The sequence below is a fragment of the Paramormyrops kingsleyae genome, chromosome 7 (assembly GCF_048594095.1).
Source record: "Paramormyrops kingsleyae isolate MSU_618 chromosome 7, PKINGS_0.4, whole genome shotgun sequence".
Classification (NCBI taxonomy): Eukaryota; Metazoa; Chordata; class Actinopteri; order Osteoglossiformes; family Mormyridae; genus Paramormyrops; species Paramormyrops kingsleyae.
Window position 1 is genome coordinate 9,378,038 of NC_132803.1, and position 27,900 is coordinate 9,405,937.

At 41.7% G+C, this 27,900-nt stretch overlaps 1 protein-coding gene across 1 annotated transcript; it reads right to left on the bottom strand.

Moving 5' to 3' along the window:
• Positions 1-3,485: 3,485 nt before the first annotated feature.
• LOC111842202 (uncharacterized) lies at positions 3,486-27,900 on the bottom strand. Its single transcript, XM_072713868.1, has 25 exons — positions 27,644-27,900; positions 24,885-25,012; positions 24,044-24,130; positions 23,092-23,275; positions 22,359-22,519; positions 22,009-22,155; positions 21,625-21,755; positions 21,021-21,202; positions 20,668-20,759; positions 20,396-20,508; positions 20,047-20,157; positions 18,823-18,962; positions 13,475-13,687; positions 11,439-11,566; positions 10,381-10,467; positions 9,926-10,121; positions 9,414-9,574; positions 9,057-9,203; positions 8,756-8,886; positions 8,384-8,568; positions 7,108-7,199; positions 6,796-6,908; positions 6,571-6,681; positions 4,846-6,299; positions 3,486-4,005 (listed from the first exon to the last, which is right to left on the bottom strand). Exons 1-24 carry the CDS (start codon positions 27,778-27,780, stop codon positions 6,153-6,155), a joined length of 3,324 nt encoding a protein of 1,107 aa, XP_072569969.1. The 5' UTR covers positions 27,781-27,900; the 3' UTR covers positions 3,486-4,005; positions 4,846-6,152.

Consider the following 27,900-nt stretch of genomic DNA (forward strand, 5'->3'; position numbering starts at 1 on the left):
AACCCTGGAGGACCTTCAGCCAGTGCGCCAACAGTCCCTTGGGGTTGTGGAAACTTGGCAATTATAGGTGAGGGATACATAGTCAGTACACAGTTTGTAGCACCATCCACAGAGATAGGGGCGGTAGTGGTGAAAGGCTTATATGACTGCAAAGAGTTTGTGCCAGGTCATGCAGTAATCCCATTTGGGGCAGCTGAATGTTCGGATGAAGTACGCCAGAACCCTTTCACCCAGAGGTCCTACCGGTGATGTCTGAGCCCCTCATTGATGGTGTCTGTGTGAAGGATGTAAGGGTGTGCCAGATTGGGGTACACCAGCACTGGGGCATCCATGAGTGCAGATCTCAGGCAATTGAAGGCAGTGGTGCAGTCTCCAGATGACTTGAAGGGCCGCCCCTTTTCAGTGAGTTAGTGGAGCAGCTTGGCAGTGCTTGAAGGTCTCATACAAACCACCGGTAGTACGAGGTGAGACGCATGAAAGTGTGGAGCTCTGCAATACTTTGTTGCGTCAACTAGTCTTTCATTGCAGTAATCTATCCTGGATCCACTGCCACGCCCTCACCGCTTACTACATGACCCAGGAACTCCGTCTTTCAGGGCAGGAAGGAGCACTTACGGGGGTTGAGACACAGGCTAGCCTTATGAATGGACACGAGTGAAGTGAAGACAGTCCACAAATTGTTAAGCGGCAGCATGGGTGAGCAGAACATCCAAGTAGACAACGCAATGGCTCTGTGGGGCATGAGCCAGCTTGACTTGCTAATAGCCACTTTGGAGGCCTAAGGAGCAAAACCACGTCAATCCGGTGATGTCATTCAGTATGGAGTCCTAAGGAGCAAAACCACGTCAATACGGTGATGTCATTCAGTATGGAGTCCTAAGGAGCAAAACCACGTCAATCCGGTGATGTCATTCAGTATGGAGTCCTAAGGAGCAAAACCACGTCAATACGGTGATGTCATTCAATCTTCACTGCTCCCTCCCCAGTGGGGTTTGCTGATTGGTGACTGGGAATATGGCCGGGCTGGGTGTCCTTCCAGGGCTTCGCATAGGGTGCCCTTCATGACGCGGTTCACGTAGAGGCCCCACTTGTGACTCAGCTGACCCACTTCATGGCACAGGGGCAGAGGCTTGTTGGTGGGAAAGGGCTCTAACACAGTGCAGCTCACCTTCATTCTCCTGTCGGGGCTCGTAGAGTTGCAAGTACAGATTCATGGCGTGCTATCTGGTGTGGCTGGTGGTTAGTGTGTGGTTGCTGGTGGAGACAGGATTTCTTCAGCCCTCTCTGCCTCTGCCAAGGCATCAGCCAGTCTGATGTGTGCTTGCAGCTGGATGTGCTGGTGACACCACTCTGGTGTTGATGCCTTGACAAAGACATGGAGGGCCAGCGAGTTTTCCACAACAAACGGGAAATGTAATCCTGCCATGCATAGCTGCAGAGATTGACAGGGAATTGCTCCCGGGGTTCCCGCTCTCCTGTCTCCACTGACTTGCCAGCTTCTCCCTCATGGTCTCCTCCAATGGTTGCAGGTGGAAATGCTGCTCCGATGCTACAACTGGAGCACTGTAATCCTGCTACTCATTTGAGGTGAGGCTTGCAGTGCCAGGTGGACCACCGTCTCCGTGGAGGATTAGCAGTCGTACCACACAATGAACTAATGAATGAAAGCTACATTTCTATAGCACTTTTCAAGACACCCAAAGTGCTTTACAGAACCAATGAGGAGTTGCTTCAACCACCACCACTATGTTGCCCCCACCTGGATGATGTGACAGCAGCCATTCTGTACCAGTATGCTCACCACACAGTACCTAAGGTGGTGAATGGGCAGGAGAGAATTCACCAGTTAGATATAGGGGATAATTAGGAGGCCAGATCTGATAGGGTCACAGTGGGCAATTTTAGCTAGGACATCGGGGTACCACCCCTACTCTTTTGAAAGATGCCCAGAGATCTTTTATGACATCAGAGAGTCAGGACCTCCATTTTACGTTTCATCCAATGAGACATACTTAGGCATGGTAGGGCTTCACGGCTGTCTTTGCCCCACCACTCACAAAGCACAATGCTAGATTCCTGGGGTCTTCTGCTGCTGCTTCCTCCCTCTACTAAGTGGTCTGTACTCTGTAGTGCTAAAGTTACCAGATCAAATCATCAATTTCTAACTAAATTTCACCCTAAGATCCCACTTTTGATACCAATGTCACAGGATTTGTGCAGATCATGGATCTCTTTAATATAAAAAAGGACAACTCCTAAGCCTAATGAAGCCCCCTCTTTATAAACCACACACTGCACAGACAAGGAAAGTCAACAATTTATACAATAAACACATTCAGGGTAATCACTAGGCACCAAACACACTTCAGTAAAATCACTACATTTGTTTACAACACTTACACTTACAACACAACAACGCGGCCTACTTATAACACAAACGCACAATTATACACATTAATTTGCTGATTATTTACAGTGACAGTGTGGCGCAAAGCATGACGGTATATGCATAGCTCGAGCCACTATTGGCCGCTTCGCGGTATAACCACGTCTTAGTGAAGATTTCATTCAACATACGGCGTTATACCGTGGTTTGTGGTCCACTTAATATCCATGGTTACACCCCTAATATATTTAGTATTTTTAAGTCTTCCATGTCTATACAAATCAGGCGCAATTATGAATCTACCCTTACAGTCTATGCTCACGATTCGGATGCTCGCCGCACGACTGCCTCCTTGAAACTTGCGGGGCTCCTGTTTGACAGATACACCGTGTTCCTAATGTGCGCTCGGCTATTCTGCAGGGGGCGTGTGACTCAGCGGCTGTCGTTTGGTCGTTTCTAAATGCGCGAAACTTGTGGCTGTACCAAAAAAAAACATAGAACCGTGTCTCCACACAGAGGTGATGAGACTGTTGTTAAGGCGATTAAGTTGTTACGAAATTCAGCAAAATATCTTTCATTTAACGACACGGATCAGTATGGTAGAACATAAGTAGTAAAAAGTTTAGTTTAATTAATAAAGAATTGTAGAAACACACTGGAAGTGGTGTGTTCTTTGTTTTAACAGTAACATTTTTATTTTGTTTTCTTTCATCCTCACATTTTATTCTATTGATAATGAAATTTCATGCTTAAGGAAACAACTCCAATCGTCTAACTTCTGGTTTATTTACTTAAGTTTAAGTAAAATTAGCAACGTGCATTACGTAGGATTTACATGCATTAACACAGCCTTCCGAAATAAGCTTGAATCATCTGACACCCTCTCCCGCAGAAAATCCAGTGCTGCCATATATTAAAGCCCATGGATTAATGACACAGAAGTCTGATACATGTATATTCATGCTATTTTAAAAATCCCTTATTAAGTGCTTCTCTGCATATCACCAAGATGCAAATACATTCAATACAATCTTCTCTCACTGACGATTGATGCCAAATGTCACAGTACTCTGTATTAATCCAGACACTGGGGACAGTATGTTTCTATGAGATTTTTATGAAAGTGATTTCAGGTACAGACATTTTGTGGTAAGTTCAACAGCAAATTGAGTGTAGATGAGGCCATTAAAGATGGAGGCCTTTCCCCTGAATAGGAAACAAAACTCGCATCTCTAACACACAGATCAATAAAACTGTAGAACAGATGAGAAATTAGTAATAGATCAGGACAGTACACTCTGTTCTTGGTCTTTTTGTTCAAGGATTAATCTATACCTTTGCTAAGTGTACCTCTACTTTAAGGGCTAGGAATGGCAGTGTGTCAAGCATTATATGCAAAGAAAATTAATTTTGAGACACCGATACAGTTTAAATGCATGTTTTTGTAGAGTGGGCTGGAGCTCATGCAAACACGCCATAGACATGCACAGTCTACCCATACAACCAAGGGCAGGAGAGATATGTATCAATCTGTCAAGTGCTCAGTGTTTCTGGCATGCAATGGTCTGGCATTAAGTTCCCCTGGATGGTCTTCCTGGAGTTTATGGTCTTGGTCATGCCTATAAAAGGATGAAAATATATTAATTATTCAGGTGTGCATGTCCAGTGAAAGACTGAGTGTGTTATCAATGATGGTCTGCAAAATCTCTACAGCTTCATTTATTCTGTTGGGGTGGGGTGGGCCAAGATACCAAAACCATCTTAATTAGTCATTTCACAAGTTGGTCTTTTTGCCCACATTCTGTATTAAGGACATATGGGTTTCTGTCCCTAAGCACTAGCACCCCTGCATTCTACTGCATTGGGGTCCTGTTACATATAGCTACCAGACCTCATCTGTGGAGGATTTGCGGGGTGGGTATGCATGGAGGTATGCAACAGAGTCTGTCTGCACAGCAGAAAAATAACTGAAATACTGCCAAAGTCAAGTTATATCCAGAAACAAGCAACTTTTATATTCCAGAAAAAAATGGTTTAAAAAAACGTCACAGTTTATGCGGAAAAACTGCACTGCGGAGACACGCACGGAAGGGCCGCCGTGGCACAACCTGCTGATCAAACCCCTTTGCTTCGCAATAAAAGAGATATAAATATCAGAAGGACTGACATTCAGCAATTGGCTATTCCTTATCTAGCCAACACCCGCTACCAGAAGTAATAAAATTAGCACTTTCGTCTTTCATGATTTAAATGCAAATGTAAAGTCGTTCATTTTCTTCGTCTAAACTACTTACTGCCGTAAAATTGCACCAGGATATTATAGGAAACTAATGATTTGCAGAAAGCATGAATTCTCCTCCTCACACTCTTGCAGCGTTAATTGAATCAATTACGTCTCTCGGTAGTACCAAAGAATTTCTCTTTTATAAAACCAAGATCGTTTAGTTTCTGCTACATACATTTTTTTATTCTTGGTATTCGTCATGGTTAGGATTTTCAGATTCTATGTTCAACCCCCACCTAAAAAAACCTAAAAGAGTGCAAACGTATTTCTTCTCCCAAAGGAACATCCTTATATGGCATTTACGTACTTTGTTGGGTGGGAGGACCGTCATACATTTCGGTAGCTGTAGTTACTGACGTACGCTGGCAGGAATGCGTTGCTGATGCGTGTTATGCACTTCAGTAGGTCCAATAAAGTCATTTCCGTGTATAAATAGCTTTAAATATAAATAGGTATACGTAGGTATAAATATAAATAGGTATACGTAGCCTACGCAGGTATTGTGGGTTTCCATAAATGACATCTGGTAAGAAACAGCAAACATGTAGTGGGACAACCAACACAGCAAATGTATTTGTGCCGATAGCTTTACCAACTGCTAAACCTTTATGCCTGTAATTCAATTAATTTATAACACAGAAATTATACCCCAGTCCCTTTTTCGGGAGGATCTCGCATAAAAAAATGACATCACTTCAACAGAACAACAGTCAAAATACAACGTGAACTGTTATATAATGCATGTTTATATATCTATATTATGTATTTTTATACGTAGGTAGAATTTGATTTTGGCACTGGGGGGTGGTGGCAAAAACCCCCCATCTTGCTTACTTTATGTGTTACAGGTATTGGGTGCAGCCATTACCTAATATTTTGTCTACAAACTGCTTATGCAAAGGTGCAGTAATGAGATGTACTCATTAAATGGTGATGCTATATATGGAAATACGTTAAAATACACAATTATAATAAAAAATATGGTCATACATTTTTTTACAGCGCACTAGTCAGCTTTGTAACTGTGCAACCAAATTTAAGATCGTAACCAAATTTCCCAACTAAAATGAAAGCATCGCAAATATTCTTAAATTTTATCATGTGGTGATTAAGTACATTTTGCTCATGGGAGTTTTACTTACACAAAATGTTCTGAGGGCAGAAGGGAAAGTGATTGGCTCAGAGAGATAACCAATCAAATTGTAGAGGAAGAGGGTCCAAGCAACTTGAGGAGGCAAGACCAATACATTGATTTGTCCCACCTCCACTAGTTTGCTTGGACTCACCTCCTGTACAATCTGATTGATTATCTCTCAGAACCAATCATATTTCTTTCTGCCCTCAGAACATTTCTGTGTATGAGAAACTCCCATGAGCGTACAACTTCTTCAAGCAGTCAGTACGACCTAAGGCGCTTGGAAACCTGTTAACCAAACTGAAGTTACAATTCATCAGGCATATAAAGTCACGTTCCTGGCTGGGTCAGTAGCCCGCAGCTTCCGCCATCCTTCTGGCATCCGACTGGGCTACTATGCAGGTGCCTTCCATAACCACAGCATTGACCACATTGCGGACTGTCGCCAGCTCTTGGCTATGGTGTCCGAAGGTTTTCAGCTCCTGCAGGACGGTCTTAAGGAGAAAGAACAAGCAGGGCACAAACAGGAAGATGAACATTTCCTGGTGTCGCAAACTCAAGTCTAAAGTGCTTCATTTACTTCTGTGAAAATGTGTAACTTTGCTGAAGTACAGCGACATTTTGTCATGCAGTGCATTCTGTAAAAATGGGAGAGTTAAGCAAAAATTGTAATAACTTATCTGCTGTTTTTTTGTTGGTTGTTTGCTGCATTGTCACACAAAAAAAACAAAATCCCCATTGGAGACATAAGGAAGCCTGCATTACCTCATCAAAACCCTGCTCATATTCTTCTGTAGTGTTCTGTCTCACAAACAGCACAGGAGCAGCGATGGCATCTTTGAGGTCCATCCCAAACCACAGGTGGTTCATCAGGGCCTGGGTGGGTAAAAAGGTAACACCCTGAGCTGGGTAACTGGGGGTTCCGGTGACAGAACCCCAAAGGCTACATGACAATGGGGTACAATGTACCCAAGGGTTCCCAGCCCTTACCATGGCTATTCCCGTGGTGATCATGGTGCCTCCTGATGCTCCAATAACCATTGTCCTACTCTTAGCCTTTGAGTAGAGTATCGACGGGGCCATTGAGGAAGGAGGCTGTTCTCCTGAGAATGACATCACCACCTGGTATCTCACACCATGACCATACCCGCGTTTACACACTCCAGCACTGTGTTACTGATATAAATCCTATGTTTGCTACAGTATTTACATGGCCGTATTTGACTCTGTTGATGTACTTTGCTATGGTATAAAGAGGATCTGCAAACTGTGTCAACGTAATCTGCATATGTCCGATCCTACTGGTGTTCAGGTTGTCCTTGATCCCACAGAAATCAGCGATTTCGTTGTTGAGGATCACCCCTGTTCTGTATGAGTACACACCAGAGCCGAACCTGTGTGGAAAAGATGACCCTGTAAAGATACACCTTAAGCCCAGCTAATCTACTCAGAAAGGTTCATACCGGACTGTCGAAAGTCATTGGAGGTCATATTAATTGGTTCTTTTGATCCGAGCAGAAGTATAAGGGTTACTGCGTGTGACTCCCTCAGCACATTTAAAGCAAAGATTTATTCATGGTGACCAAAGACCTGACAGAACAAGTGGGGGATGAAACAAAGAGGCACAGAACACAAGACGATTATAATACAGACACTCCTCACTTAACGACCGAGTTCCATTCCTACGACTAAGTTGTAAAGTGAGTTGGTCGATAAGCAGGGAGACACCCCTTACTGATGTCTCAAGCATACTGTGCTGATAGTGGGTTTGTGTCAACCATCTTTAGATATTGTTTTAATGTCACCTTTACACCATTTCTAACATTTTTTATGTATTTATAAATGTTTACAGGTAGCACATAATCATCTTTATTTATTTTCGCACTATGGGGTGCAAAATAAAGTACAGATTTGTAGACGAATATGTAGTCTTGGGGACTGCGAACGTTAGTGTAGTGAATACTGACCGACTGCGGGAACGAGACTGAGACTGAGACTGAGAAAGAGTGATGTGAGATGACTGCTTGACGCTGAGACATCACGCTGCTGTTCCCACAGCCAAAATTGTCATACAGCATGCAATACTGGCTGGTCAGAGAGCTGGCCGTAAATCCGGGCGGCTGTTAACTGATGGGTCGTTAAGTGAGGAGTGTCTGTATAACCAGATTATAGAGTCAGCCAGGTTTCTTTATGCATACAGTGTGGCCACCAACTGAACTGATGGGATTAAGCTAAACAGGCCTGCCTCGCATTATTCCCGTGCCCAAGACAAAATTACTTCAACTGGGTCCCAACTCGGGACATTTTCCGCAGCTGTCCCCCCTTCAGAGATGGTGGGCCTCAAGCAGAACCAATCCACTTTCACAATTGTGATGTAATAGGGAGTCCCAAACGGTGGAACAGGATAGCAATTCAGCACAGCCTTGTCTGAAATTCTGTACAGAGCATGCAAAACCGAATCACAAAATTCAGCCATTTACCAGGTAAGCTTTTCAGCCATAAACTGGATGCCTGTAGCAGGCTACAGAGAGGAGCCAAAATTATCACATGGCACTAAACGTAGGAGTGTCAAACTCACTTGTCATTGATGGTGCTGGTGACTGATACCGCAGAGCCATCGGCAGCCAAAACTGACACATGGGTGGTACCGAAGCGGTCCAAGGAAGGGGTGACATTGTAGTAGTTGGGGTTGTAGGTTCTGCTGTCACTGATCATGGCCCTCACTCGATCTGCAAACGCCTCTTCAATCAAATGAGCAGCTCCCTGGGAAAGGAATTAAGAATGAGGGTCCATGTCCTTCATCGTGTGATTAAACTGGTTGGGATGTGAACAGCCTTTTGCTGGACAGCATGTGGACATGTCTATAAAGTGAGCGGACATCACTGTCCCTTGATGCCAGTGCCAGCTAGGAGCCTGTTGTAGGGCTTGGTTAGTGAAAACCACTCCTTACATCTCCAGGATTGAAGTCAGGGTCACCAGTCTTCTTCCGTTGAGCATTTGCGAATTTGAGGGCTTCGATGTAGCGGTGATAGGTTAGTGCTTTCTGGTCACCCTCAAGGGAAGAAGGGCTGAGTTTGTACCCTGAAGGGGAAGAAAGAATGAAAAACAAAATTAAACGATCATTATAGTAAAAATATGTGTGAGTATATTAAATATGTATAATGGCAATATCTGTACACAAGAATGTAATTGTATAACCTAAATGTATATAGTTTAAAAATTATTATGTAACCATGAAAAAGACAACTCACCTTTCATGATGTTCAGGAGAAAGGCAAGAATAGCCCCCCCTGTTGGCGGTGGTGGGAAGTGCATGACATAGTCGTCTATTGGAACTGTCCATGCATCAGTCACTTTTGCCTGAAAGGACCTCAGATCTTCCATTGTTAATGTTCCCCCTAAAGGACCAGTGATTAAAAATATCCTTTTACAAAGAGTGCTTGGTATATTTAATGTTTTAATTTGCTGAAAATGATTCTCCATCCTTTCATCCTGTTATTTTACAAATTGGAGTTCCAAATTACAAGTCGTTATCTTAAAAATACACACACACAGGACAATGCTTATGTGTATCCAGTAGGACTTCAAAATGCTGCTATTTAAACTACCTGCTTCTTTTATCTCCTGGATCAAGTCACGCGCGATTCTGCCCGTGTAGAAAGCATTGGCCCCATAATTTGCTATGTTCTCAAAGGTTTCTGCCAGCTTTGGAAACCTCATGACGGCTCCTTGCCGAAAGACTGTCTTGTTCCCATAGCAGAGAATGTCACTGTAATGGTAAATAAATGAATAAGATGCCCAGGTCTTTTGACAGGAATCCCAGGGTCTGGTTTCCTGTCATTATAAAGGAAATGGGCCATAAGAGTCAATGACCTATATAACTACTTTCTAATCACATAGTAAAGATGATGAACAGTCAGTCTCATGACCACAGACTAGGAAAAGCCTGTGTTTTTATTGGTGGGTGTCTGTATATTCCTATTTTTGCTAGATGCTCTGGCACACAGGAAGTTCTCAGACCATCATAAACCTTCAAACAACAGAATATAAAGGTGCTCCCTATTTCTAAGGAAACAACATGAACCAATGAAAATGTCCACATGGGATATTCATGCTGTACCATAGGTGGGATCCTTCCACTCGCTGTTTAATATCGTCCCTCTGGAGGAGTTTTGCAAGGTAGGGGGACACAGGGACCCCGTCTCGGGCCAGTCTGATGGCAGGCTCAAACAGCTTAGCCCATGGCAGCTTCCCATACAGATTGTGAGCCTGTTCAAAGGCACGGATCTCCCCCGGCACGCCTATCCACTGACTGCCTAATGGGGGCGACAGAGAGCCTCATAGGTCACAAAAATATATCATGCTTGAAGATTAATTTCAGTCCTTGGAATTAATATATCAGATTCAGTGTTTTTTATTTGCACCAATTATTTATAATTTAAGTATAAGCAATTGAAACGTGATATGCTTTTAAATAAACAAAGAAATAGAGATATAAATGGACAGATAAACAAACAAACAAATAAATAGGAATTATTTATTTACAAGTATTTTTGTTCTTGTCTTTTTGTGTACCTTGTGAGCCCTTTGAGCAATCCTTCATCAGATCAGGTTTTAACTCTGCAGGTACCGTCTCCCTAGAATTAACGATCTTGACCTTGCCTGAAAAAGAGGAAAGAAGAAATGATTTATAAATGCACACCTGAGAGCAGCACTCAGCAGTGGCCGTGTAGCTAGGGAACTATCATTTGGATCATTCTACTGAAGACAGTGAGGCTTCCAGTTGACCCTATAAACTTGGGAAATTGAGAAGCACAGTGTCTTCTTTTAGACTTCAGTCTTTCGGCAGCTGGTGGAGGTCTGGGGGAGGTCTGGTGGAGGTCTGGGGAAGGTCTGGTGGAGGTCTGGGGGAGGTCTGGTGGAGGTCTGGGGGAGGTCAGCCATTTCTCCTGTCTGTAACAGCTCTTCCGCTCAACACCCTATAACCCTCAAACATCATTTTATAAATAGTAAGTTAGGCACTGTAAGCTGTCAGTGGACTTTCTTATATCCCACTGGGTTAAACCAGACGGCACATTTCCCCAGCAATTCGAAGGGGATTTGAAAGCTGCATTTCTGCCATTACTTGTAAAAAGCAAGGAGAGCCATTAGATGTGTGGACTGTCTTTGGGTCCCCGAGGACCAGACTGGGATACGTTGCTCTTTAAGATCCATTATGGGATAAGAACTCAAACCCTGGTTCCATTTTGGGGCTGGAGCCAAAGCTGTCGCACTTATAATTTAACAATGTTGTACTGAAGGACTTGATACATGCTATGGCTCTCACTCAGCAACAAGTCAAAAGAGTGGCTGAAGTGATGAAGGGAGTGGCTTCCCATCAGGAAAGAATATAAGACATGACTGGTATCAGTTCTCAAATCTCCCACATATGCACCTTGTACAGTGGAATGAAGGGCTGGCTGCATTTCACTCAAACCGTTCCAGGCACATTCCAGCTGCATTCCTTGGTACAGCAGTAAAGGTGAGGAGTACCAACTGATAATTTATGCAACATACAGCAAACCGATGAACACAGGGGTCAATCTGGCTGTGAGTGAATCAGCCTGGTCTGGGAGGGTCATGGATGGTCATACCTGTCTTCTCCATGACGGTGAATACAGCCCCTCCGCCCAAGCCTGCACTGTGTGGGTTCACCAGATAAATGCAGAGCAGTGCAGCGATGGCGCCATCTACTGCCGAGCCTCCTTGCTTCAGGATGTCCCTGCGCCAAGGCAGGAGAGTGAAGTAAAGTGCTTTGGTTATAGAGATGTATTCTTCTTGAACTCGAAAACCTTCCACACCTTCTCGATGTGCACAGATAATTTGTGCCAAAACTAGGAAAATATGCTGCCTGGGACAAGTCAGTGTGGATGCAGCAATAGCTCTGTGAACCAGTGTTAATTTTGGCAGCAAATTTTCATTTAGTTTTAGTCATAATTTAGTCATCTAAATTATTTTAGTTTTAGTCTAGCTGTAGTTGACTTAATATCATAAGATTACAGTCGACTAAAACTGCAGTTGATTTAGTCGACTAAAATTAAAAGTGCAAAGTGTAATGTTTAGAGTTTCCCTTCGATTTCTGAAAGTCGTTATGTTCACCAAGATGAAATGAAATCAATGTTAAGGAATGATGTTAAGGTCTGACTATGCAGTACACAAAGACACAGATTTCACTCTTATTTGAAACACAAACATATGCTTATTTACCCGGAAACTGAGTACTGTAAAATCAGTAGTGCCATTAGTGCAAAAATAAAATCACTTCAAACTGCATAGGTTATAATGCCACCAGGCCTGCTCTCTCTGAATATTAAAATAGAAATATAAAAATAAATATTTGTAGACGTAGTTTATTGGTGATTTCACGTTCGTTGAAGTTTCCACTTATAAAGTAATATTATTTATTATATAAATCAACTCAGGTGAAACAAAAAATGTACGTTTTCAGGGTTGCCAAATCTGGAATGAAACTCACGCTTTCAGACTCACGCAGGAAATCTTACGGCAAATCTACATTATTCCATTATAAACCTAAAATTAGCTATGTCATAAGTGTAAAGCATACTATTTGCAGCCGACTATTTACCAGGTAAGAACTGTTACATATGTGTGCAGACATCTCAAATTGAAAATCTCACTCCAGCCTGTTGGCAGAAGTTGACAACCCCGCATTTTATTTGAAATGAAAAGTAAAATGCGCTGTTTTCGCCTGAAATAGCTCGTCATTCTGTTTGCGTTGTTACTCCGACAAATATAAAATGGTTATGAGAAAAACACGTCACGTTTTATACGTTTTCGAAGTAATAAGACCATATCCTACTCTAATAGCGATTAATGTGATAGCTTTGAATTTATTTATTACATTATTACATTTATAGTTAGACATTATGATTTTCCGAACCTTTGCTTCAAGAAATTCTCTTTAACTGGACCTCTTTAAATTTTTGTTGACTACTCCTGCCTTACGCGAACTACATTAGTTCTGATTGTATCTTGTCTCTGGCAAACGTTTTCGGCTTGTTTTTATTCGTTGACGAAATTGTCAATATACTTCGTCATAGTCTTAGGCCTCGCAAAATCATTTTTATTTAGTTATCGTCTCGTTTTAGTCTGAAAATAAAGGTCATTGATGATAACTATGACAAAAAAAAATTCTATGTAGAAGAGCTGGATAAATTCAACCATAGACTCCAGAATGTTTATCAACTAGTTAAGCTGGATAAACATGTTCCTGACAGCAGGGCTAGACTGACCATCTGGCCTACCAGGCATTTTCCCGGGGAGCCGACGTGTGGACCAGAAAAAATAATCATAGAGGACCCCCCAGTCAGCAAAATTGATCACTTGGCAAAAGTTATCACATGAACCCCCCGTCACTCAGCAAAATGCATCGTCAGGCATTCCACCACAGTCGGCATAATCAATCATGGGGAACCCCCCCCCCCCTCAGCTGTGGGAAGCCCCAAAGTCCCCGGCTGATTTTAATCCCAGTCCAGCCCTACCTAAGACACACATCAGTCTACCACGAATTCTGCAGGCCAGCTACTTATAAATCATATTTAAAATGGTAACATTTGGGATTAACTTTCTTTGCACTGCACAGCAGTATTGGAGCAATGCGTTAACTTACCTGCCGATCTCAGAGCACGTCAGAGAGTCTGAAGCCACTGCCGCGTTTCCGAAGCATTGATGCTTAGATGCATGCCTTGCGACAACGATGCACACAATGATGATCAAGACGGCCACCACCACGCCGATGACCACCCGCTCTCGGGACGCCATGCTTTCGACACTGCAGACTGAGGAAAATAAGATGCCTGTCGCGATGCGACTATGCCTATCCCTGGGGAAAAAAATGTCGTTTTACGAGATTCTCAAAAACGAAAGTGATATTGCTTTAATCATACTAACTGCATGAGTGTGACAGCATTCAATTTCATCCATTCTCAGTAGCTCTTTAACTCTTAGGTCAAAGGAAAACTACATCTGTTCTTGGGGTCAAGATGGAATAAAGAGATGGATGCATCACAGATCAATAAGATCAGGGCCAACTGTTCAATATGAACTAGAACAAAATTTGCGTACTACATACATACTGTATGTATGTATAAAGTATAAAGTAAGGAGGAAAAGGGCTTTGTTCCAGAGATGGAAAATAACTGATGATGACATAATAAAGCAAGAGTATCTAAATCTACAGGCTGAATTAAAAAATGACATTAGACGAGCTAAAAGGAATGTCGAAAGGAAGATCGCATTGGAGGCTAAGGATGACGTTAAAAGTTTCTTCCAGTATTTTAACTCTAAAAGAGCTCTAAAAGCTGAAATTACTAATCTGCAGGATAGTAAGGGTCTTATAATTGAAAACGACATTGACATAGTAAATGAGTTCAATGATAGTTTTGCACGGGTATTCACTGTCGAGGACACTAGTAACTTACCAGTTCTTATTACTAATTCAACATCGTCTATAACTAATATATATATAACTGAAGCTGATGTTTTGCAAAGCCTAGCTAAGCTCAAAATAAATAAATCACAGGGCCCTGATGGCATCTTACCTATAGTGTTAAAAGAGATGAGGGATATTATTTGCCGACCCTTAACATTACTGTTTCAAAAATCCTTATCTGAAGGTGTGGTACCTTCTGATTGGAAGCATGCCAACATAACGCCCATTTTCAAAAAAGGGGATAGAAGTAATTTGTCAAACTATAGGCCAATCAGTCTAACTTGTATAACTGGTAAAGTTATGGAGGCTATAATCAAAGAGAAAATGGTAGATTACCTGGACTCAAATAACATTTTGAGGGATAGCCAGCATGGATTTAGGAGAGGTAGATCCTGTTTAACAAATCTGTTGGAGTTTTTTGAGGAAGCTACTCAGGAAGTTGATGATAAGAAGGCCTATGATGTCATCTATTTAGATTTCCAAAAGGCTTTTGATGTTGTTCCCCACAAGAGGCTCTCACTTAAACTCAAAGCGACAGGTATTTTAGGAACTGTAGCGACTTGGATTGATAACTGGTTAATGGATAGGAAGCAGCGAGTAGTTATAAGAGGCTCGATGTCACAGTGGGCCTGCGTTCATAGTGGGGTACCGCAGGGTTCAATTTTAGGACCACTTTTGTTCCTAATTTACATAAATGATATAGACACCAATATATACAGTAAACTGGTGAAATTTGCAGATGACACCAAGGTGGGTGGTGTAGCAGATACTGAACTAGCGGCTCAGCAGCTACAGCGGGATCTTAATTTAATTAGTGACTGGGCTGACACCTGGCAGATGAAATTTAACATAGACAAATGTAAGGTACTCCATGTAGGGAGCAGAAATATAAAGTACAGGTATTTTATGGGACCTACTGAAATAAAGGTAGCTGATTATGAGAAAGACCTTGGTGTGTATGTTGATGCTTCCATGTCTCATTCTCGCCAGTGTGGGGAAGCAATAAAAAAGGCCAATAGGATGTTGGGGTACATCTCCAGGTGTGTGGAGTTTAAGTCAAGGGAGGTAATGCTAAGATTATACAATTCCTTGGTGAGACCTCACCTAGAATATTGTGTACAGGTTTGGTCACCATATCTTAAAAAGGACATAGCGGCCTTAGAAAAGGTGCAGCGTAGGGCCACAAGAATGATTCCTGGTCTTAGAGGAATGTCATACGAGGAAAGGTTATTTGAGCTAAATCTGTTCAGCCTCAAGCAAAGGAGACTGAGGGGGGACATGATCCAGGTCTATAAGATTCTAACAGGTTTGGATGCTGTTCAACCGAATAGTTACTTCAGCATTAGTTCAAATACAAGAACTCGTGGCCATAGGTGGAAATTAGCGGGAGAACATTTCAAACTGGATTTAAGGAAGCACTTCTTTACACAGCGTGTAGTCAGAGTATGGAATAGTCTTCCTGATAACGTAGTGCAAGCTGAATCCTTGGGTTCCTTTAAATCAGAGCTAGATAAGATTTTAACAACTCTGAGCTATTAGTTAAGTTCTCCCCAAGCGAGCTCGATGGGCCGAATGGCCTCCTCTCGTTTGTATAGTTCTTATGTTCTTATGTTCTTATGTGTACTATACTAACATACTCCAAGTGTGAATGCAGCCCCTGCACTATTTGTATGCTGGTACTCTCAATCGGGCCGTTTCCATTCTAAAAACATGGAATGCAGGTGAATAGGCCTCAGTGTTTGAATGCATACAGATGTAGCTGCCCTGGGCTTCCGTTAACCTGAAGAACCACGTCTCCATCTTGAGGAGGCACTCAGCCACTAGAAGGTGACCTCACCCTCGTATCAGACTCACACACAAGCACAAATAACTATCCACAGAATTCAGAGCAAACAAGTAAAACATACCAATGTCATAAGTTTAAGAGATGAAAAATAGTAACTGTAAAACCAGTGTGTCACGTTGCGCAAGAAGGCAAGCAGGGAAGCAGGAGAGCGAGTCAAACTGACGAGTAATCAGGGGTTTTAATGAGCAAAGGACAGACAGGTAGGGACATCTAAGGATACTACAATGACGGATCTGGGGAAACTAACTGAGACACGGACTAAATGCACAAGACAGGTTGAACATAACAGGCAACAGGTGATCACAATCGGGGATTCACACAAGGTAATGAGGGGGGCGTGGCACACACGAGGACCGTACGGAGCTGGGCGTGACACAGTGTGACCAGCATAATGCTTATGGTTATACCAGCATATGTTGGGTTTTATGTGTTTGAGAACCAGCAATAATAAAATATTGAAAAATTGAATATAATGAAATATTGCTGGTGGACCAGGGATAGAAAACCCTTTATAGCTTTAAATATTTTAGACTTATTTGTGCACCACAAATGTTGGCCTACAAAAAATTTTGAAAGAATGTATAACTTCCAGTTTATAATACACAGCTGTTATTTTAATGTTGTAACAGACCGTGGATTTCTGAGCCATACTTTAAAGAGGACAGACACACTCTTTTTGTGGTTTCACTTTCTAGCTAGCCTGCTACCCAAGAGAAGCAGCAGAAACACAAACAGAGAAGCCGACAATTCACACAACACTCACCCTCAGGGTAAATGTTAACATGAAACACACACACAGCACAGTAAAACATCACATTACAAGCACTTACATCAGGTTACAACACTTACTATTTCCAACACATTTGAAAATAATCATGTCTCTGCTGACCGGCATCATAATATTTTATGCAAGTTGACAATGGAAAGAACAGAAGGGACAAAGCTTTTAATATGACATCCAAAACATAAAAAATCCGATCTTATAAAATAAATACATTTTATTTGAAAATAGGCCCACACATCTTTAACACAATGTCTATGGGTGAAGGTATTTGTGTATGGAAACAGAGAGTCATCCATCCATCCTCAAAAATATCTTAAATTTGTTATTTTTAGGCGTGCTTTTTCAGTCTGTATTTTCAACTGTTCATGGTTACAAATGAGACCCCAAAATTGACTGTCAGGGACTGGGGGGTCGGTCATTACATAACACAGACAGGTGACGATAATTTTATCTAATCAATGGCCCCTGTACATTTTTCACTGGGGGCACGTGCAAGGAGCAGCGGCACTACCAGGGCGACATGGCCGGCGGAGGGGAAAAGTTGTCGTCCTGGGGTACAAGTTCTTGGCAAGCAGCAGTTATTTTTTATTGGGAGGGTGGGGCACCAACACTAGCTGGGCCACTGAATTAGCCAGGGTTACCCATGCCCCTGTTACATATCCGGTTATTTTACAGCTTTTATAAACAGCAATACCCACAGTCAGATCTGTGCAATTAAAAACATTAGTGCAAATCTTCAGCGTTAGCTTAGCTTCTGCTAATGAAAGCTAAGAGTGTTACACAAGAATGTAGGGAAGGAGGGATGATCCATAGGGCAGCTTATAGAAATTAAATATAAATATTAGGAGATTAAATACAACTAACACAAGTAACCAAAGGAGCACGAGGGACCATAACAAAAGCAGGAGGGTGAAACAAGAACTAACAAGGGTTGGGAGTAGACATAGAGAGACAGAGTAAATACAGGCAGGAGCAACGGTACTAATACTGTGTGGGAGATCAAGCAGGAGACTAACATGCCGCACTAACACGTTGAGGATCAAGCAGAAGACTAACATACTGTGCCAACAATGACCAACAAAGGAAAAGAACATAGCCGGGTGCATACAACTGGAAAAAATTAAAAGACCACAGCACAATTTTTTGTTTCACTCATGACTCAATTTATGGGTGCGCGTCCGTGAATATAAGTACATACAGTATATATTTTTTTGCAAACTGCAGTCTGGTTCTCTGTTTCTCATCAATGAAGGGCTTATTCCTTGCTTTATGGGACCTTAGTCCTGCTTCTAGGAGCCTGATGTGAGCTGTCCCAACAGTGCACTTCACACATGCACGTAATGTTTCCCATTCCTTCTGAAGGACAATTGATGTCATCCTATAATTTATAACAGTCATCTATGGTATTAGAATATCACTTCCGCCCTTTACCTGGCTGGTTTTTGGTCATTCCCAGTGTCTCCTGCTTCACCTTATTCTTGCGTTCTGCTGTCTTAGAAATTTCGAACCTGGAACCAACCTGCTGCTCAGCATAGCCTTCTGCCAGCAAAACCAGGATTAAACCGGGATTTTAAAATGCAGATTTGTTTAAAAATATAGAGTGGCCTCTTAATTTTTACCCACTGCTGTATATACATGGATAATAAAGACTTGGCGATGGACAGGTTGATTACGAGCCAAACACTGTGTATTACAGGCAACAGGAAACAGGTGAGGGTGATCAGGAACAAGAAGGGGAAGAGACGGAACGGTAGAGACCTCTGCTGGCCAAATGGGAACATGACATAAATGGATTGTGACAAAATGTTTAATGTAACTAGATGATTTAAAAGCAGTGAATATTAACTGGCATGATAGTGGTGAACTTTCATTCAGCTGCCACATTTAGTTCAGAATCCAGCCGCTTTGCCACCCATCCTGGCATCCGACACGGCAGAAATGTAAGATCCCTCCTTCAACACGGCATTGACTGCGTTATACACTCTTTCCGTTTCCTGCATGTCGTGTCCAAAAATTTTCAGCTTCTTGACAACAGACTAGGGAGAGAGAGAGAGAGCGCAACCGCTGAATATTACCCATGTCACAGCAGCCAGGGGAATTCATCAGTTGCTATTTTTTCCAGCACTGAATGCATGGCTTTGCAGAGCCGAGCAGGTACCGCCGTCAGCATTGATTACAATCAGCAGGGATACCAATCAGCAGGAATCACAATGAGTAGGTTTGGACTACAGAATTGTGAAAGGCTGATTCACTAAAGGTTGCTAAATAAAAACACATTTCATTTTAAAGTAAAAAAAAAAAAACAATGGCCGTGTGGCCGAAAATAGCAGAATTCTGGAACAGTAGAAAAATCTCTTGTGACATCTGAATAAAATAAAGATTAGACGGAGGAAATGCCGACAGACAGCTGCAGCGCCACGCTGGGAATCATCCACATAAATGACACCATTGGAGAGAGAGGTTACGCACAGCGCTAATTAGGGCTTTTGCTGCTGTGTTTTACGTTATAACCTTTTCCCGGAACACTCCCTTGCGCCGTATTGAACGTGTTATTCTGCACAGTTTATTTGCACACAACACATTTACGTTTATAATTTAGCCGCATAACAGATACTTTCACTCAAAGCCACTTGCAGTTACCATCTGCCTTTTTGCTGCAGTAATACTACTTAATTTCCTCTCTTGAGCACAGTAGCAGCCTTAATGGGATTTAAAAACCTCAACCTTTGTGTTGCAAAGCCCATTCCAATTTACTTAATGGTGTGTTTGCTCCATCATAGTAAAACAGCAACTGAGTTGCTAACGTCAATGGCATGTGCAAATTAAGATCTTTAGGTTGTGTGCATCCTGGTGGGAAGTCCATAACTCATTTCCCTGGCTTAATCAGGGTGATTAATCTGCTAATTGCCTGATCTATTTATATTAAGGTGGTTTCCACAAAATACAGAATTGAAATTCAGCAGGCATTTGGGAAACATGAATACCACAGATTTGCCGTATTCAATTACTGCTCCTTTTTCATATTGTGTGTCAAATTATAGTGTTAAAATAATTAAGGAAGGCAAACAGGAAGTGGGGGATGTGTTTGAAAAGGCAATAAGAAAAGAAACAAAGTTTTACCTCATCAAACCCCTGCTCGTAAAATACTGTGCCATTCTGATTCAGGATCAGCACAGGAGATGAAACTGAATCGTTCAGGTTCTTTTCAAACCAGAGGTGGTTCATCATTGCCTGGTGTGAGTAATTGGGGCAAAAAAAAAGTGGTTAAGCTTGGTTTTATTAACCACTGAAGCAGAGACAAATTTTTCAGTAGAATTGTAATTTTCTTGTGGTGGAGTTGTGGTCATTTGGTTTAGAAGCAGGACTTCATAAGAGGTACTAGAACCTATGGTTTCTGTTGTTATGTTATTATTTTGACAATGAGGTTGCTTCCAATGTGACAGTTATGTGTCTCAGACAGCACACTTACCATGGCCAGTCTTGTGGTGATCATGGTGCCCCCTGATGCTCCAATAACTAACGTCTTCTTCTGGGACTTTGAATAGACTATCAATGGGGCAATTAAGGATGGAGGCTCTTCCCCTGAAATAGAAAACCCCACCTCTTATCTCACGTTCACACAAGACCGTACCACTGTTTATACACTGTAGCATGTTTATACAAGCAGTGTTTCCTATGTTCGACTCTTAGGACGCAAAGATGCAAATGTTCACTGGGAAAGGAACTGAGGCGTTATCTTACCGGAAAGAATGCGATTCTTTTTCCAACAGAAACCTGCCAGTTCACTGTTAAGGGTCACCCCTGTTTTCCGTGAATATGCAATCGAGGTAACGCTACATGGGGGGGGGGGGAGAGTTTGATGGTAGCTGACATAAACGCAAGAAATCATGACTGCATCACACCACAGTGGCTCAGCAGAGGGTTAACTCTATGCTCACACCAGGATACTGAAATTATACTCCTAGGTAACACAGCGGATTGACTTTAAAAAAGAACCTGAATTTCTTTCTGTTTCTGAAGACGATGTATCACTGAAACTGGGTAACAATGAAGCAGAATGAAGCAGAATGAAGCAGAATGTCTCTCTCTCTCACTGTTGGTTGGTGGTGCTGGTGACCGATGCTGCAGTGCCATCAGGAGCCAGCACTGACACATGGGTGGTACCAAAAGGGTCCAATGTGAGGGTGATGTTGTCGTCTTGGAGACCTTTGGCCATTGCGTCGCTGATCACGGTCCCGACTCTGTCTGCAAACTCGTCACTTATCAATGGAAGTTCCTCGGAAATTGAGAAAAAAATTGCTACCCTTATCTGATGCCTGTTCTCCAGATGAGGGTGATAAACATCAGATGACTTAATGTTTTAATAGAAATGCTAGAACTGCTGTTAACACAAATATTGTGTTTCAGTGCTTTGATAAATCAATAAAACTTCATTGAAGTTTAATCCAAGATTATTGTTTTGAGACATTCAGGTAGATCTCCCCTTGTCATTGAAAATAAATGTAGTATAAGTAAAAAAGGAAAGGAAAAATAATAAAAGGATAAACTAATTGTTACTGACAAGGACAATATATGAAGAAGTCATCCAAAGTTATACCGCCGCTAGGATAGTGAAACAAGCGAATATTGTGCCACTTGATTTGCAGTAAGATCAGGCCCCAGTGTTGAGAGTCTTTCGCAACAGTGACTGTTCCTTACTTCTGTAGGATCAAAGTCTAGGTCACCAGTCTTCTTCCACTGAGCGTTTGCGAATTTGAGGGCCTCGATGTAGCGGTGGTAGGTTAGAGCTTTTTGGTCACCCTCAAGGGAGGAAGGGCTGAGTTTGTACCCTGATGGGGAAGAAAAGGTGTGCAATAAAAAAAGCTTTAAGTAATTATCCTCATTGCAATTATGAAGAATCTGGAGAATATAGATATGATAGATTACAATTTACACGTCTACACATTTCATGAAATCCAAATGTTCTGAAATTCTACTTCTGCTTAATTTATTACTATATATGAGAATTGGATCAGGTGTTTCTCTGAACAGCAGTTTATTGGTGACACGTTGTACAAAACTTAACTTGATTGAACAACTCACCTTTCATGATGTTAAGAATGAGGCTAAGAATACTTCCCCCTGCTGCTGGTGGTGGGAAGTGCATGATATAATCATCTATTGGAACGGTCCATGCATCTGCTACTTTGGCCTGAAAGGACCTCAGATCTTCCATTGCTAAAGTTCCACCTAAAAAATATCTAATCATTTTGTATATTTGGCATACTTAAGTCTACTCCGATGCAACATGAATCGCTGCACCTTCATCCTTTATTTTGAATATTGCAATTTCATTAAGCCATTAATTTAAAAAAAAAAAACCATGCATATACACAACAACGTTTCTACATATACAGCAGAACATGACTGCAAAATGCTGCTATTTAAACTACCTGCTTCTTTTATCTCCTGGATCAAGTCATGTGCGATTCTGCCCGTGTAGAAAGCATTGGCCCCATAATTTGCTATGATCTCCAAGGTTTCTGCCAGCTTTGGAAACCTCATGACGGCTCCTTGCCGAAAGACTGTCTTGTTCCCATAGCAGAGAATGTCACTGGAATGGTATATAAACGAATAAGGTGCCCAGGTCATGTGACAGGAATCCCAGGATCTGCTTTCCTGTCATTATAAAGGTGTCATGCACATTCTGTGTTACTGCTTTCTAGTCACAAGACCTGGTTTTTATTGGTAGATGACTCTAAACAAGTATTCTGCTGTACGTTCACACGCAAAATTGTCTCCATAAACACATACATTCATGGTTTCTTAGACATGAAAAGTTATGTTCAACCCTGCAACATCTTTATAACATCTGGCCTGACTGAGCAAGGCAGACATGAAAAGAATTAATTACTTTCTGTTTATCTTTATTCTCTCTGTTTTAGGTAAAAATACAGCATATATTGCAGGGATGGGGAGAGCACAGTGATTAGGATAGAGATTTGTAACCCAGTGCTTATGAGTTCCCAGCACATAAGAAAGCTTATTCTTGCATCTTAATGCAAGGTACTTAGCCTGCCTTGCACCGGTAACTCATCTCTATGTATAAATTGGTCAAAATTGTAAGTTTATTGCGTCAGTTAAGAAGCCTGAGGTAAACAGTTTTGCAGCGTTCTGATCCTGTACCAAAACTGTGACCCTCCAGCAACTTTCCGGCGAAGTATCCTGTCAAGGTCAGCGGACACAGGCACCCCCTCCCGGGCCATCCTGACGGCGGGTTGAAAGAGCTTGGCCCATGGCAGCTTCCCGAACAAATTGTGAGCCTGCTCCAGCCCACGAATCTGTCCGGGAACGCCTATCCACCGGCTGCCTGAGGGGGGCGATACAGAGGCATGTTTCTGAGCTTGTTGTTCCACAGACGGCAAGAGGATAATACTGCTAAAGTACATTAAAAAAGAGAAGAAATAAAAACATCATCAGACATCATGCCAACAAAAAAGTAATCTAATTGGCCTGCTGCGTTCAAAACTTTTCTTCCAGATTTATATGTAATTTCTGTGAGAAATATGACTTAAATGAGAGGCTTCCTGGAAATATGAAGTACTGTGCAAAGGACTTAAACAGTCAAAGAAAATGTTTAAAGGTATTTACTTGGGTGGTAAGTGTAAAAAAGCAAAAATTTAACCATAGAACATATGAATATTAACACAATAAAGAGTAACAACTTCTTCTGTTCTCCAAAATAGTTACTGATATTTTGTTAGACGTCTAGAGGAACATCGCTTTGGGTCCCAGACCCCCCCTCAGGGGCCCCACAGCTGTTCCATGTATTTTTAAATTTCGCCACCAGCTCAATTAATTATTTTAATTGCTTAGTTAAATAACTACATGAGGTACTGATTAAATAAACATGGTATGCTAGTGGTCGACAAATACATTGGATGGCTGTAAATACCGGCATGACATTCGGGGTTTTGAAATGGCTCAGCTGACACATTTTAACAGACATAATATCATAATTTTACACCAACCTGATTTTTAAACCATCATTCAACTCTGACTAGCTCAGACTTTTGCACAGTAATGTACAGTCATTTATTAAATATATTTTGTTGAAATTTTACGTGAAATTTTTTACCTTTTTCTTGATTTGAGCAGTACTTTAACAGGTCCGGTCTAAACAGTACCGGCACCGTCTCCCTGGAATTAATGATCTTGACGTTGCCTACAAAGAAGTTGTAGTTAATACACTTTAACTAAAGTGATAAAGTGATACCTGCGGTTTGCAAAACACAATCCGTTCCAGGAAAGTGGTCGTGAACCAATCTGTACACGAACCAAGGCAATTTTTCCCATAAGAAAGCATTGAAATTCGATTCTGTTTTTTATAGTAAAAACTTTAAAGAAAAACACAATATAGTGTGGCGACGGGCGGACCGAGGCATCGCGGGAGCAGAGAGAGACATGGAGACTTGCTAGCTGGGGAAGTCAAATTTTGTACGCGAACCAATTCATTTTTTTTCACTAAATTTTTGATCGCGAACTAAATTGTTCGTGGCCACAGTGTTCATGAACTGCGGGCACCACTGTAAAAAAGACTGTGTTTGGTCTATATCTGTGTCAGTTTTGCAATACAATTTCTTCCTTCTCCAACATTTGAAAAATCCAAATGCCCCCCTTTATGAGACTTCTGGTCCAGACTGCCATCCCCACCTAGGGTACTGTATGCCCCACTGACGGGAGTCTGGGTTCAGGTGGCAGACAGTTTGTAGGGTCTTCACCAGGCATGTGGGAAGGGGTTGAGGCTCTGCTGCCCCTTATGTCCAAAATATTGCAGCAACGATCATGCTCAATTTACAAAGGACCACCACCCAACCCAACTCGCCCCCCCCCCCGGGCCAGTTGAGCACCTGTCCCTCAAAAGTCTCTGCATAACACTGGTCTTCACAAAGGCAGACACTCAATTGCCCCGTCCTTACCAGTTTCCTCCATCACAGTGAATATGGCACCCCCTCCAAAGCCAGCACTGTGCGGATTCACAACAGAGGTGCAAAGAAGGGCTGCAATGGCGCCATCTACTGCCGAACCTCCTTCTTGCAAGACGTCTCTGCAAGAAAAAATCAAGGACTTGTGAAAAAAATTCATATGCTTGAAAAGAAACGGTGTGTGTGTGCAAAAAACTTTGATTTATTAAACCTGGTGTAGACAGATGCATGCAAATTCCCCTTGATAATTCCAATTTATCTTGTCAATGTGTGTACATGGATGAGCCTGAGATCCTGTCCAGTTCCGGCCCACGAATAATAGTCACTGCCTTATGGTTTGGAGCTGCCTTCTCATATAATATACAAACCAGGCCTTTCTGTTTACTTAGTCTGACAATAGTGACTGTACTGTAAATAACAAACCAAGCAGAGAAATTTTGTATAAACATACATTATTTATTTAGTTTTCACACATGTGTATATTGTACAGCTGTTTCTAGCACTTTTATACGATTTTGCATTTTTGGATTATATATGTCAACATGCATTTCGTTGTCTGATTAGGCTACTTGTACTTGCAATGACAATAAAGTTAAAAATAAGAGAATGTGTTGAATGGTAACACTTTGCCGCTGCGGTAAAGTCCGACATCCCTACAAAAACGTCCCAAAGAGAAAGTGGAGAGATATCGAGAGAGATGACAAGCGAACATATTTTATATATATATATATGATGCCCCTGGGGCCCCGTTTATTAAAGTTTCGTATGCAAGAAAGCTTTTTTACACTAAACCCCAGATTTCTCTAATAAAATCTGATGAGGAAACAATGCTTATATTCATGGAAACTTCGTATGCAGTGCAAGCAGTATTTTGAACAAACCGCGAAAAGACGACACCCAATGTAAAGCAGGGAACTGCAGGTAAACCAGCGAAATGACCGTGCTCGTGCAGACAATTCATAGGTCTACCATCAACCCGCGTTTTGATGTAAATATAAAAATGATAAGAGGAATTTATTGATTTTCTGTTTATTTGTGTATGTCATGACTTACGACGGGGAAGGAGCGACATTCCAAATGCAGCAAAGGGAAACCGAATGGGACTTTGGGTAATAAATATAATGAGCTCGAGGGGTCAAAACAGGAAGCAGGGAGGAAAACTCAGGAGAGATCTAGGCTGACCTGAACACAGGGGAACGTTGGGTAAGCAGTAACAGAAAATACCAGGATTAATTACTTACAAGCGGGAACCGACACAATAACATCTACAGAATTAACAATGACCGAAGTAGGGAACAACACCTATAATAGTAGGGTAGCGAGGATCAGATGAGAAACAGGTGTGAGTGCTTAGGAAGGAAATGGGAATGCTTATTTATCAAATACAATACAGCATACAGCAGTAGATGCCACCATAGAAATGGTATGACTTAAGTTACTTTTGTCAATCAAAATCATTTCATTCTATTAATGTGCCAGTCTCTTGTGATGCCAACATGACACTAACAAAAATAGTAGCTCGATGGTCTGGATCAACTTATGATTCATTAAATTTGAGTTCCACATACTACATCAGTATCTCCTGACATATCTGGCATAGCACTGCATAATAGGGCATACCCTGTTATAGATGCCACATGCATGTTGAAGTTTGGGGGCATATGCCAAATGGCCTAGAAAGGAGTGTCGTATCTCATGGCCTGGTCATGACTTAAACACAGTGGACATGGGTTTTGAGGAGTTTGACCAGAGAGTGATGGAAAAGCATCTCAGGAGGCCAATGGGTCAGCCAGTCCCTGAAGCAACTGGGGTTAAGGGTTTTGCTCATGGGCCCAATGGTGGGATCACTCTGCTGACCCAGTAACCTTCTGAATCCATAACCACAGAGCTGCTCCAGCCCAACACATAATTTTTTAATAATTGCAACTTAAATGATTACAGCAACCATCTGTCAAAGTTACCATCAGATACAGCGGTTGGGCACTAAAAACATCTATCAAAAACATCTAATTGGTAACATTACAGATTAAGTCAGAACAGATCGATCTCATTTAGTCGATTGAATACTCATTCATATAGCTGGGTTTTGCCTGTTGCGTTGCAAATATTTTCTGCAATGACGGAAAGATATGAAGGACATCCATCATTTTGACATTTTGATTAAATATGAAAATTACATGCTATTAACTATATCTAATTATCATTTAAAATGAACTTTAGGATGACCGGTAATAATAGGATAAATTATGACGGATTTTTGCGACCCTGTGTATCAAAATGACAGGCTAGAAAGCCAAACCCTTGCTCTGGTAAATTCGTAAAAGTGATGTGTTTTTCAGGATAGGTTTTTCTTTATAAATCCCAAATCTGTCTCACGTCTTTTTCGTTTGTACAAAGACTCCCGGGTCGCGGTAGCTGTGCTTGGCTATAAGCAATGATCGGTCTCCGGTAATAGAAAATTCCCTAGTAACATACGACCATTGAAACCGAAACATATACATTTAAGGAAAAAAGCTTTTTATCGTTGTGTCAATCGATTCTTTAAATCGTTTTGCGGACATAAATATTTATGCTAGAGTTTAATTTTGAAGGGTCGCGGTTGCTTTACAGCTTAATTACATCAGAAACCAATTATCCAGTGCTTTTAGTACGAACCACACTTAATACACCGCACAAGTTGAAGGAGCAGTTATTTGTATGTGAAATGCATTCTTCCAGAATTATTAAGGCAGAGAACGGACCAAGGCTCTCACCTGCCGACCATGGAGCATATCTCTGAATCTGCCGTAACTGCGGCTTTGCGGTCATTCCTCCTGAAGACCGTAAAAAACAGACCGATAATCACAACCATAGTCAGGATACAAAGCGTCTTCGCCCTTGCATTGCCCATGCTTCTATAGTTGTCTCTCTGCTTATTTGAGTAAGCGTGTTTTTAGCCAAGAATATATATTATGTATATATCTTATATATGTATAAGAATATAGGTATTACTGCCTCCGTACAAATTATT

Excerpts from the sequence above, each read along its gene's own strand:
- LOC111842202 (XM_072713868.1), bottom strand. The coding sequence starts at position 27,780 with ATGGGCAATGCAAGGGCGAAGACGCTTTGTATCCTGACTATGGTTGTG. Across the intron at positions 11,567-13,474 it reads ACGTGCTCTGAGATCGGCAG|GGACATCCTGAAGCAAGGAG; the intron begins GTAAGTTAACGC and ends GCCTTGGCGCAG. Across the intron at positions 10,122-10,380 it reads TTGCTCAAAGGGCTCACAAG|GCAGTCAGTGGATAGGCGTG; the intron begins GTACACAAAAAG and ends CGCCCCCATTAG.